The 12625-nt window shown below is 39.2% G+C and overlaps 1 protein-coding gene across 3 annotated transcripts in view; it reads left to right on the top strand.

The window, feature by feature from the left end:
- Nucleotides 1-6979: 6979 nt before the first annotated feature.
- KIF2A (kinesin family member 2A) overlaps nt 6980-12625 on the top strand; it is a 63873-nt gene continuing 58227 nt past the window's right edge. The window contains exon 1 of one of the 3 annotated variants that reach the window (XM_074358871.1): nt 6980-7325. In XM_074358871.1, the coding sequence (XP_074214972.1) occupies nt 7262-7325 (64 nt within the window). In that variant the 5' untranslated portion in view covers nt 6980-7261. The remainder of the gene's footprint in view (nt 7326-12625) is intronic. The other 2 variants (XM_074358863.1, XM_074358856.1) reach the window with 2 other exon arrangements.

The raw sequence follows: 12625 nt of genomic DNA on the forward strand, positions 1-12625 counted from the left end.
TCACATCATGATGCTGCTCTATTAGTTCAGGTCATACCTGTCCTCAAAGGAGTTCCCTACAGATGCCCACACCAAGGGTAAACGTCCCTGCATGGTGTTCAAAGCCCACCATAACTATATCCACCTAAAGATTTTTTAGTCATTTTCAAGATGTACATCTCTTATCAGATATGTCTCTTCAATCTCCCTCCTGTAAACATTCGAGATCCTACATTTTTGAGGAAAAAAATCTTGATTATAAAAACAGTACATGCTAAATTAAAGGTTAAGCAATATAAAAGTGAATAAAGTAGAAGACAGAAGTCCACTATATTTAGAGTGAGCACTAGGGATAGAATACAGATTATAGATGTCTGGTTGCACACATTACTTGTATTCAGAAAAATCATGTTTACATTTTAACTGAGCTGTCTTACCTAGCATAAAAATGGTTGCATCGAAGAGGTTATGTGAAAAATATCCTGCTTCTGCTGCTTGTTTGCATTCTTTTCTGCTGTCTGTTTAGATCTCAGTCATTTTTCAGGGCTTGAGGAAGTCATACCTGTTGACCTCTACTCCCTTTTTAAAACTGAACTTCTTCAATGCTCATAAACAAAACATAAAAATATAAAGAGCATTTAAAAAATCTTTCCTGACTGCTCTAGTTCTCACTGACTTTCTTCTACTCTCTACTTAGAGCCTGTACCACACAATTAGCATTTAACTACAGATTGTTTATATTGTTTGCTATTGTTCCATGTTTATAAAAGTAGGTGACAAGGATGTGGGTGGAATTGTTTTATGGAGTCCTGGGCTGGGGTGTGGATTTACAGAATCATGACATAGTGATGAGTGCAAGGGAGGTGTGGAAATAGCTAGTCCTGGGAAATTACAGAAAATTGGGATGTGAATTCAGAGCAAGTGTCTGGAGCAAGTCCTGAGGCAGGCTTTGTACACAAACTTGAAGTCAGAATAAGGCAGTATGTCGAGGCCAAGAATTTGGTTAGAAACCTGGAAATCTACAGGAATGAGAGAGGGTATATTAGGGCAGGGATTAACAATAAAAATGATGATGATATATTATGTTTAGTTCAAATATTGTGTGAAATGTAATTGATGTATAGCATCACAAACATCAAAGTAACATTAAAACAACATTAAAAATTGCTCAATTTTACCAAAATTGTAATGTGACTATTTTTTGGCTGAGCAATTCTATTTCTAGGATGTTATCCTAAAGAAATATTCACACAACTGTACAAAGTGAATGCATTCAACATTGTTGATAAGAGCAAGAGATAAAATGGAAACAACCCAAATGTCTATCTAAATGCTTGTTTACTTACACTTTCCTTTACTATTCACAGATACATTGAAATAAGAGCCAACTATTAAAACAGAGATAGATCTATTGTAATAGAAAAGAACAAATCTGATTCTATACTAGGTCTGTTCCTTTAACACTGTGCTCTCTTTCCTAGGTTAGCCTTGCTGGTTCTACACCTTTCATAAAAGAATGTTGCCTATAGCCTGAAATACACAGGATAGCCTATTGCCAAGGTTCTGACCATTAAGTTATTAGCACTTTTCCATTCATATAAAGATAGCAAGTTGCAGAATAAAAAATAACGTTTGTTTTGTTTGCTGAGCATCTGTGTTTCAAGTACTGTTCTGTGTGCAGAAGAGGTAACAAAGAACATTAAACAAGTTTCGTACCCTCAAGGAGCTTACTTTAGAGTGGGGGAGGAGATAAACAAATCAAAAAGTAAATACAGGAACAAGTTATCACAGGCTGTGTTAAGTAACAGAGTGATGTGATAGTAAAACAGGGGTGAGGTGGGGGGTAAGGGAAGACTTTTTTCAGGAGGTGATTTGTGACTGAGACCTGAAAGAGAAGAAACAGTCATGTGAAAAGTTGAGCAAGAGCCACAATCCTGATCTGGGGAAGAGCCTGATACATTTAAGGAACAGAAAAGAACTCAGTGAAGCTAGAGCAGAATGAGCAGGAGTGTGGTATCAGACAAAGGTGGAGAGGTGGCCAAAGCTAGATCATGTATAGTTATGTAAAGAATTTAGATTTTATCCTAGGAAGTTGGTGATTGGTTTTAAGAAGGAAGTGATAGTCTCTCTTTTGCATTTTAAGTAATAACTTTCATACCCTTTGACCTGATATTTTCATTTGGAGGAATTTTCCCACAAAAAAAGTTTTACAAAGATGTTCATAATTGAAATTTTATTTTGAAGATAACCCAATAATACAATGAATGTATAAGCAAAAATGATTTAGAAATATATGGAATAGTATAGAGCTATCAAAAATGATAAGTGTATAGATTATAAAAACACACTGTAATAGTCATAAGAAATGAAGTCAAGCAAAACAAATATCTTTAAGAGAGATAAATTTATAAGGCAAAAAATGTCTTTAATACATTTCTACTGTTGTAAAATGTATTTGCTTTGTCCTAGCTATGCTCCACTCACGGTATATAACATATATTTTCCATTTAAACAGCCACAAAAAGTAAGTACTCATATTAACAAAGATTAGGGAAATAGAATGTGTTTGTGGGCCTTAATATTTATTGGAAACTTTGCTTTCTGTAAAGTTGATTACATCAGAACAGCAACAAAAATATCAAGTGCTATCCTTTAACAAGAAGTATTTCATGGAAACCTAGTCTCTCCAGTTGTACTTGACTTGGACTGAATACATTGAAAAAACTAACAGTGGCCATAGTTTTCTTAAGATAATGAGGATGTGTAGCACACCATCAATCACAGAGTAAAGTAAACCTATAGAAGAGTTTACTAAGCTCCTGAATTAATAAGAATTATTGTAAGCATATGTAAATGATTTTTAATTTGAATATATTACTACAAATGGTGAAAAGATCACTTCCTGTTATTTTTGAGTTCATACTCATCAAATTACTGAAAGTCTGGTAACTTCCTATACTTTAGAGGAATTTGTTATGTAAATGAAAATTAAAGCAAACATTATATTAATAAGTATAAAGATTAGAAATATCTCAATGTAGACAATAATTTAATATGACACTATATTATTTGATACCTTCTATATAGCTCTAAGTTCAATATGGAACTTAAAAGGCTTCGTAAATTAGCTCTCTACCAAAAACTTACCATTAATACAATCCAATACACTATCAAAAAGTATAAGCGAAAGTATACTATCAAAATAAGTTGATAAGTAGACTATCAAAAATATACTTGAAAGAACTATAATGAAGAAGGTGGACTAGGAAAATAATCAATCAATGTCTATTCAGTACCCAGTCCCTGAGCGGCCAATGCACAGAAAATATTGAATTATGAAAATTTGGGAATAATCAGTAGTTCTCAACCAGTTGTACATACGCCTCAGAATTTCCTGATGAGTTTTTAAAAATTAGACCACATTAAGTTCCCTCCAGAATTTTAAACCACTAGGCCTGGAGTAGGGTTTGTGCTTCTGTATTTTTATTAAAATCTTTCTTAGGTGCTTCTGATGATCATGGCTGGTGGAGAATCACCCAGATAGGACAGCCATTATAGATTAGATTAGGTGGAGAAAGCTCCAAAAAGAAGAGAGACTTCAGCTGTGCCTTGCCAGATGGAAAGGCTTTAAATAGAGAAGAAAAGAGAAGAGTAAATCGTTTACTATATGAGCAGAAACTGAGGCAGAAATGGGCAAGGTATTGTTTGGAAGAGAGCAGGTAGGCCATTCTTCAATGAATTGAAGGCAAATAAAGATGGTAGGATCCACTGAATGAGGTAATTAGAGGGTAACCTTTGACTTTAAAAAAATACAATTCAGTAGAGGGTTGAATCCAGGTTTAGGAAATGAATGAATGATGGGGAATCAAGGTAGTGATTTAGAGCAGTTGTTTGAGATGTGGCAGGCGAGAGAAAGTAAAAAATAGAATAGAATTTAAATAGAAAGGGAATCAAGGGAAGATTTTTTTTCTTTCCAAGACAAAGGAGACTGAACATGTTTGCAAGCAGTAAGAGAGATCCTATGAAGATGAAAAAAGCAGTTATTTTAGAGCAAGTAAAATTGGAATTTATATCTCCCAGGTGTTTTTAATATATTTGTTTAAAGACTAAAATATAATTCAATGAAATTACACCAGTTTAATTAGAATTAAAATTTGAGTAAATTTAATGGGAATGGGAATCACTAACAACCAGAAATCTCCAAAACAGTCCAGGGCATAAAGTAGATAATAAAGTCAAAGAAAGATTCTGCCAGCCTTACCCATTTTCTCCACTTGATCCTAGATCCACAAACTTTGTGGAAGTAATGGAGAATAGATGCAAACATTGAATGGAAAATTTCAAGTAAGAAGATGTAGACAAGTACATGGAAATTGAGCTAGACCCGGAGCCAAGTCGTGCTTCTGCTCTTCTCCAGAGGAGCAGAAAACTGGTTAAGGTGAGTGCTGGCTTCTGCTTCAAATCTTGCTCAATAGTTTAACAGCCTCTTCTTCGGAATAATCTCTTAAAATTAATATACTAATGACCCCAAAGCAGAGAATTTTTTTAAATCTAGGCATTATAAGGATATTGGCTTGGCTCAATTACAACAACTATGATTTTTTTTTGGAATAGTTTATCAACTCAGGATAGGCTAGGACAATAGTAGCCACTGTTAACAGATATGACTTAATGGAGAGATCCTTAAGCAAGATTATTCTGGCTGTTAAGGTAGGATGGACTCAAGCGGGTAAAAGAATATAGACAGATCTGTTAAACTCTTGTTATCCTCTCCAGTATGAGATGATGAGGGCCAAAGCCAAATTGCAAAGTGTGCTTGATTTTATATCATTGGACATAAAATTCAAATTAATGATTTGAAGATTATAGTAGAATACTAGCTTATTTTTTCATAGACTGGTTTACTTTGTTTTTTTAACATGACTATAGTTTATAAATATCAAAGCACTATCACATTTTATTATTTCATTTAACCCTCACAAAAAGTTTCTGCAATTGAGAGAATGAAAGTTACTTTTCCAGGCTGTTCAAAGGGGTAAAACAAAACAAAACAAAGAGGTAACAGAGATTTGGAGCAGTTGAACAAGTTAATTCATTGAACAGATGCCTGAATGCCTATTAAATGCCAGTCACTGTTCTAGTTAGGGGTATGCATCTTGCTGATGCCTGAGTCAGAATCAGAATTCTTGACCCAGGATGTTGACTGAAGCATAGCCACATTGCATTTATTTATGGCTGCTCATCAGGAGGCCTGTGGCATACAAAGCCCAAGATGCAAGTCTTGGGAAAAATAAATACTGGATGGGATAAACCAAAAAACACAAGCCTTTGGGGTATAACCTATAAAGGAATGGTTTTTATGTTTGACACATAGCATGTCTCATACATTGTTTTATGGAGTAGGATGATGTATATATATTTAAAATACCTTTGAATATGGATTAAAGGTTTAGACTTCTTAAATTATATAACCCACAGGGTGCAAGGTATGTGTCACCAACTATGATAAAACAGTATCTTATGAAGTAATTTTTAATTTAATAGATGTATAGCTTGATTTCTTTGCATTCTTTAAAGAATTTGCAAGCAAATAAATAGATGCTTTATACCTCAGTCATAGAAACATCAGAGAATGAGATCTACTAGACAGAAGCTCAAAGAATTGAGATAAAACTCTCAAAGTTATTTAAAAAAAAAAAAAACCTGAATCTTGATTTGGTCAAATCTTATTTTGAAACAGAGGTCCTGAAGTGAGATTTAGTGATGTCATTTCTAGAATGTAAAAGCAGAAGTTATTTTCTTAGTTGTCCACCCAGTGTTTTTTTCCTAGACATTATTTTTACTTTAGACTGGATTTGTGAAACTTTGTTCTTTTGACAAGTATGCCTTCAATATATTCAAGCTAAAAATGGAATCTGAATCTTTTAAGATTTTTTAGGGTCTGCTTGACTTGATTATCTGCATGATGTTGAAAACTCCACATATGCACCTAACACACACATATCCAGTTTCCAATTTTTTAATTTTTAAAATGTACGTTTTTAGTTATTATTACAGGGAGATTAACAATGACTAGAGAAAGTAGGGCATGGTAAGTATGTTTCCTCCATATCAAGTCCTAATACTAGAAGCACAGGTCACACGTTTGGACGTTTTTACACAGTGCTGTAAACACGGTTTCCATGGTCCCTGTCCACATGGCCTTCCTGCTCTGCCAGGATAGAATCCTGCTCTCCAAATGCTGATGTGGTCAGACTAATCAAGTGACTGCAGAAAAGGCACAGTCCTTAGTCAACTTTCTGTGTCTACCCTCTGTCCTTGAATCATAGTTATTGGTTTTATGGGCCAGGGAAAAAAACCTTGAACCCTACAGCAGAGACAGGACACCAGCATCGAATGCATCACAACCGAAGAGTCAAGGCCGCCCCACCTCAGGGTTTCTTTTTGAGTGGTGATGAGCTGTAAGGGCTACGAAAAGCAGATCTTCATTCCGACTTGGGGTAGGTGACACATCAAAGGTGTTTCTTATTTTTTTCCACAATTGGAATGGGAAACCTTGGGACGGTTACTTGCGTAGGCCACCTCTAAGCAGCAATAGAGGTGACACTCTCAAATGGAACACCAAGCCTCTGTTGTCAATGGCCAGCCCCTAAATTCACATCTCTCAGCCACGCGCTCTAGCCGGAAAGCCCTGAAACCACGGGGCCCTTAATCCATTCCAGCTACAGCGCCAATTCTTGGAAGACAGGATGGCACCGGTGTGCGGGTTCCCGCCTCTTCCAGGCCGCGCTCTGAAATCAAACTAGACGCGGGTTCGTAGGAGGTTCCGCTTCCTCCGCTTGCCTCGCCGCGGCCGCCGCCCGCCAGCCCCGCCGCGGAGCTAGGCGGGGCCGCCTCGAAGCAGCGGGGAAAGGCGGGCCGAGGAGGAAGAGACGCGGGAGGCGTGCTCTGCGCAGGCGCACGGCGCCCCGCCTCCCCAGCGTCTGCTCCCGGGCGGGCGGCGCGGGCCCTCCCACTCTTCCCCGCGCCGCCTCTCGGCCCGGGCCCTCGCCTCACCCCGACGCCCCGGCGTGCGCGTCCTCCCGCCGGCCTGCAGGCCCGGGGCCTCTGCCTGCCAGCCCGCCGCTGCTCCTCGCGGCCCCGGCTCGCGTTCACGCTGTCGCCCGGGCCGGCGCGGCCGCGGGCAACCGCTCCCCCTCCCACACCTACCCCGCCCCCTCCCCGCCTTTTCCGCCCTCCCGTCCCCCTCCCTCGGCCCGCCGCCGCTGCTCCAGATGAGGTGATGGCAACGGCCAACTTCGGCAAGATCCAGATCGGGATTTACGTGGAGATCAAGCGGAGCGATGGTGAGCGTCGCCACCGCCCCTGCCGGCCGGGCCCCGCATTCGGCTGTGCACGGAGGGGACGCCGGCGCCGGCCGCCTCATTGATTGCTCCGCGGGGCTGTGGGGGCGGGAAGGCGGCGGCCGCGGCGCTTTTGTGTGGCGTGTGTGCGAGTGAGGCCGGCGTGGGGTCCGCGCCGGGTACCGCTGCAGTGCCGGGGCGGGGAGGGGCCCTGTTGGGGGCTGGACTGCGGGGATGCCGGCGGGGAGGGCCCGGCTGTCCCGGGCCGCGTCTCTGGGGGCTTCAAGCGGGCGCCCTGGAAGGTCCCGGTCCGGGGGCCCTTGCTCCTTCCGCTATCTCCATCCTCTCCGGGGACTCCAGCCCGTGGGGCGGGGGCAGCGGGCTTCGTTAGGGATGGCCCAGTCTCGCGGTTCACCCCGGCCTTTTCATTTTCCGGCCTCATCTCTGAAGGGGTGGGGGTGGGGAGAGCGTGAAGACTAGAGATTGCAGTATTTAGGGAACCGACTACCGGTCCGAGGTCGAGGTAGGGAGAAAGGCCAACCCCGTTGCTTTAAACTGTCTGGTTGTCAGGTTATCTTCGATTTTCATTTCTCGAGCATGCCTTTTTTACTAGTCCCTTTCTTGGACGAAGGATGCGGAGCTTGTCGTGCTCAGCCATGAATAAGGGTGGGGAAGCAATGGGAAGAAGTATTCAATAAGCTTCTCAAAGGTGATGAGACTGAAAGGGAAGGAGGGGGATGAGCATAGTCCCTGCGAGGTACTACTTAGAGGGTGGGGGTGGGCCACCGGATGTTGATATTTTCACACCCTCCGGAGAGGTAACCGAGAGAAAAGTCTACAAGTGGAAGACACATGCTTAATTAAAAAAAAAAAAAAAAGCCCTAGGCTTATGTATCATTCTGTAGGTTCCTTTCTTTTTGGGGAAAATGTTTTATATCGCTAGCTTGGGGTGTGGAGTGAGACAACGCCAGCCAGGCTTAGAAATAATTTGTATTGTAAAGGAGAAAATGTGTGGAGGGAGATAAATGAAATTATCTTATTTCAATCCAAATATTGGGAGAAATAGAGATATGTAATACCTAGAGGCTTACAGTGTTCCTTATAACATATATTTTATTTATATCTTATTTATTATCCTTTAGCTTTGTCAGTAGTAATATCGCTATCACATCCACACCCTCTAGGTTTCTACCAGGTTTGAGCAAGTTATGTGAAGCTAGATTGACTTTCATGTTATCTATATGATATATTGGAAGACCCTATATATGGCTAATGATTTTTTCCCTTCCTTTTATTTGACATAATTTGTGTTAACAACTGGAAGCATTATTATTATCCTGTATGTGAGAAGATAAATTATACCACTTGGAGCTTTAGAAGGTACTAATAACACCAGTGGGAAGGATGTCTGGTTAACTTGGGTTGAGGTTTCTTTATATTTTCTCTTTAAATTATTTTTCTCAAGCAGTGCTGTTACTGTCATTTCTCTTTTAGGTAAATGCAGTTTCACTGTATATCAGCAAAAGTAGGGTTTATATATTTAAAATCTGGGGGTGCAGTAAAATGTGTAAGTTCTTTACATTCTAAACCTTTAACTATGATTGTAAGTGTTACTGTCGAATCTATCAGAAAAAGTATTGTGGTATTTGAAAGGTTTCGATATTTTTATATTTCCTGGGGTAACATCTTTTTATTTAAACATATTGGGCTGGAAACAATTTTGGTTCTTTTGGGGTTGTAGAACAGAGACTTTTAATACTCTTTCTGCCTTCACCTTCTGCCTATACCAGAAACCCAGACATCTAAGAGCTTTATGCTCTTACATAAGAGCTAGTAACCAAAAATCACATTTCAAAGCAGTTTGCCCTTGAGAGAGAATGGAAATCATTACAATGTTTATCATCCTAACTTTTAGTTATGTACATATTTATCTGCCTCAGGTGCTTGGTAGAGCTGAGGTTAAAAGATAAGTAGAGAAATTGAAAAGAAGGGAATGATCATTTGCATTGGATGATGGTGTTTCACAGTGAAAATTGATGTCTGGGAGACTCCCCTCAAGCTTTCCCTTTTTCACTTGAAAGAAGCTGTTCTGTTTCCTCCCATTTCTACAGCATATCTGTTTTGATTAAAATACTGGTGGTCATTGTAACAAAAATAAAATTTGTGGTTGGATGAGCACTAATATAATGCCTGAGACAATGGAAATCACATGAGTGAGCTCTAGACTGTTATTAACTGGTGACTTGATGTTTTTCTGCATGCTTGCTAATGGTGATCCTTGTCCTTGTTTCAGCTTCTTCCCCATCAGTGATGCTTATATATTAAAAATATATATTCCAAGGGCAAACAGGTAACTAAAATGAAAGTTATTCCCATCTTTCAACACCCTACTCAAAACTAATCCCAGTAAGTCTTCACTGATTACTAAAACCGGATGGCCAGTCAGCTTCTGAATTCCTAAGTCATTCTGGGTCACTCGTGAGACAGCATATTTCCTTAAGTATTAATATTTGGGTACATTTCTCCTAATACTTTATTTTCAAACTGCACTGCAGAAGGGGTGGTATGGAGAATGCAATTTAGGGATGGCAGATTACCCACACTCATTTCAACCACAGTCAGGGCATTACGGGATTTTAAATTCCCTGAATTCATCTGTGTATCATCTCATGTGCTTAGCAGAGTTCCTTGCATGTAGTTTTTGAGTGAATCATTTATTACTGAGCTTAGTTTTCAAACATTATTTTAACTAACCATTAAGATAAGATCTTACATGGAAAGAAAACTCTTCCATCTGTGCTTATCCTGTACTGCCACTTCCCTACTATGTCCTCCTCACCCTCCCACACCCCCCTTTACAGGGCTCTTAGTTTAAGATTCTCAGAGTTGGTTGAAATTGAGTGATCTGAGACTTTCTGACCTTTTTTTTTGATATTCTGAGGTTAGAAGTCTCAGAGGTTAGGCTTGGACTCCTGAGAGTGTTCCTAGCCACAGGAGATAACCTGGTGTGAAATTGGAATGGTTTCCGGAAATGAGCCCTCATATTTATATATCTTCTTGCATGTGTCTTCCTAGTATCTTTTTATTCAATTTCTTTTTTAGAACACAGTGACTCTAAAAACTGCACTGTTAAAACATTTCTTATGTGTTCTACAGTAGCTGTGACTATCCTTTAGGGACTGAGAGAGTGATGAGAAATGTTTTGAATATTTAGAAGCTATAGCTAAGATGAGATTGTTCTTAGGGGGTCTCTTGGTCATAGGATTGATATATGTGATCTAAAGAGAATCATACACTATTTCAACCAGCCAGATCCTTGGAGGTAATCTAGCTCTCATTTTTATAGCTGTGGAAACTGAGTTCCAAGTCACTGTAGGAGACTAGTCTAGATTTGTACAACTTCTCTATGGCAGCCGGGAACCTTGCTTACCTAGCATAGAAACCAGGCTGTCAAGAACTATGTCAGTAAAGGAAGAATTCTCTGTTATTTGGGAACTGTGTACAGCTTTCTGTAGCCCATTTAAGATGTGGGAAATTGCTTCTCACTCATGGGCAAGCCACTACAGAGCAGTGTTACAGAGCCCAATTGGAATGATGCAGTAAAAAGTGCTATGGTATATTTAACTAGAAAGTCATAAAACTCAGAACTGTGGTAGGAAAATATTCCTGTTTCTTAATTAAATGATGAAAAGAGTGCTTTAATTAAGCATCTGAAATCCAGAGGAAATTGAAGATTTCAAAGGACCTATCAGGAATCTTGGAGTTTAGGGCGAGCAATCTTTAGAAGATTTTAAATGGCCTAATTCTCTACCTTACCTACTTGTCACATTTATTCTTCTACTAGTTCATCTTTACATGTTCTTATATGGACTTTTGGAGAATAGACTGTGAATTTAGGTAATAAAATGAACCATATAGCAATATCGTTCCTTTTGGTACAGTTATGTCACTTTGATTATGAAGTGGGTAGAATGGAGGAAATTGTGGATTAATGATTTCCTTTTAACATGGTGATTAGCATGATGATGGTTCCATACTATGTTTTTGTTAAGCCTTCATAGTTTTCCCAATAGATTATTTAATTGAATCCTCACAGAAACCTGTGAGGTAAGTAGGGTAGAGGGTGGCAGATTCATTGTTTTATAGCTGAAGAATCTGAGGTTGGATTATTTGCCAAGATCACATGATTAATAAGGGGCATGGCCTGGACCAAAACCTAAGCCCTTTTACTCCTAGCTCTCTTTAAGTGCTGGCAAATATTTGCTAATGATGGTATAAAGTTGTATACTTTGTGTACTTTGATTTTTTTTTTTTTGAGATATATAAAGGCCCTTTTAGCTCAGACCTACAATTAATAATGCTTAAATTTGCCAAATTGGTAAGAGCGAATTGATCTGACATTTTACTAACTGTAAGTATTAAGATTCAGCAATCTAAAGCTTTAAAGCCCCTTTCAATAGTGAGTCACTTGTTGCTTCCAGAACCAACACAGAAAGCAAGAAATCTATATTCATTGTCCAGTCACTTGATTCTTATGACAGAAATTTTGGAACTATGGGGAAAGGATGTGTGTCATTTTGTTTTATGTGTCATAATTTTTAAAAAATCTAGAGAAAATAGAAAAGAGCCAGTTAAGCTGGGGCACCTCAAAATAGGAAAGGAGGCACAAAGTGTGGAAAATCCAGGACAAGATTCCTTGAGAGATCATCCAGACTCATTCTTCCTAGTCAACTTTTAACACCTCTGTCCTGTAACCTAAAGTAATCTTTTAGGGTGTTTATTTGTTTTGAGATCATAGTTCTGAGCTTGAGAATACAAATAGTTTTTAACCCCTGGATAAAACTAATTTTCACTCTTCTAGTGGAGCAAATACAGGAAGGTTGCCCTTCCATCACATACCAGTTCTTTTGATTAAAGTGGTACTAACAATGCAGTGCCTAAGTGAAAATAGACATTAGAACTTCACCATATTAAATATTCAAGTGCTTTATTACACATAGTGTATGCTGTGCCAGGTACTTAATATGGAGAACTGAATACAAATTCATGGTCATTGGGATTTGTCTAGTGAAAACTTACACAAAATGAAATGAAGTATGGTTTCATTGTTAGTTAACCTTAAGTTTAACTTTTTCTACTATCTCCCAAGAGTAAAATGAGGGAGGAGTTTTCCCTTTTAAAAAGTGGTGCTTCTAAACCTAGTCCTGGGCTTTCTCATTTTGGGCACTATTTATTTTTCTTACGATCTTGAAGTCAAATTTGCAATTCAAATGGGCATATAGTAGGATGTGAGGGTATTTTAG

The sequence above is a fragment of the Camelus bactrianus genome, chromosome 3 (genome assembly GCF_048773025.1).
Source record: "Camelus bactrianus isolate YW-2024 breed Bactrian camel chromosome 3, ASM4877302v1, whole genome shotgun sequence".
Lineage (NCBI taxonomy): Eukaryota > Metazoa > Chordata > Mammalia > Artiodactyla > Camelidae > Camelus > Camelus bactrianus.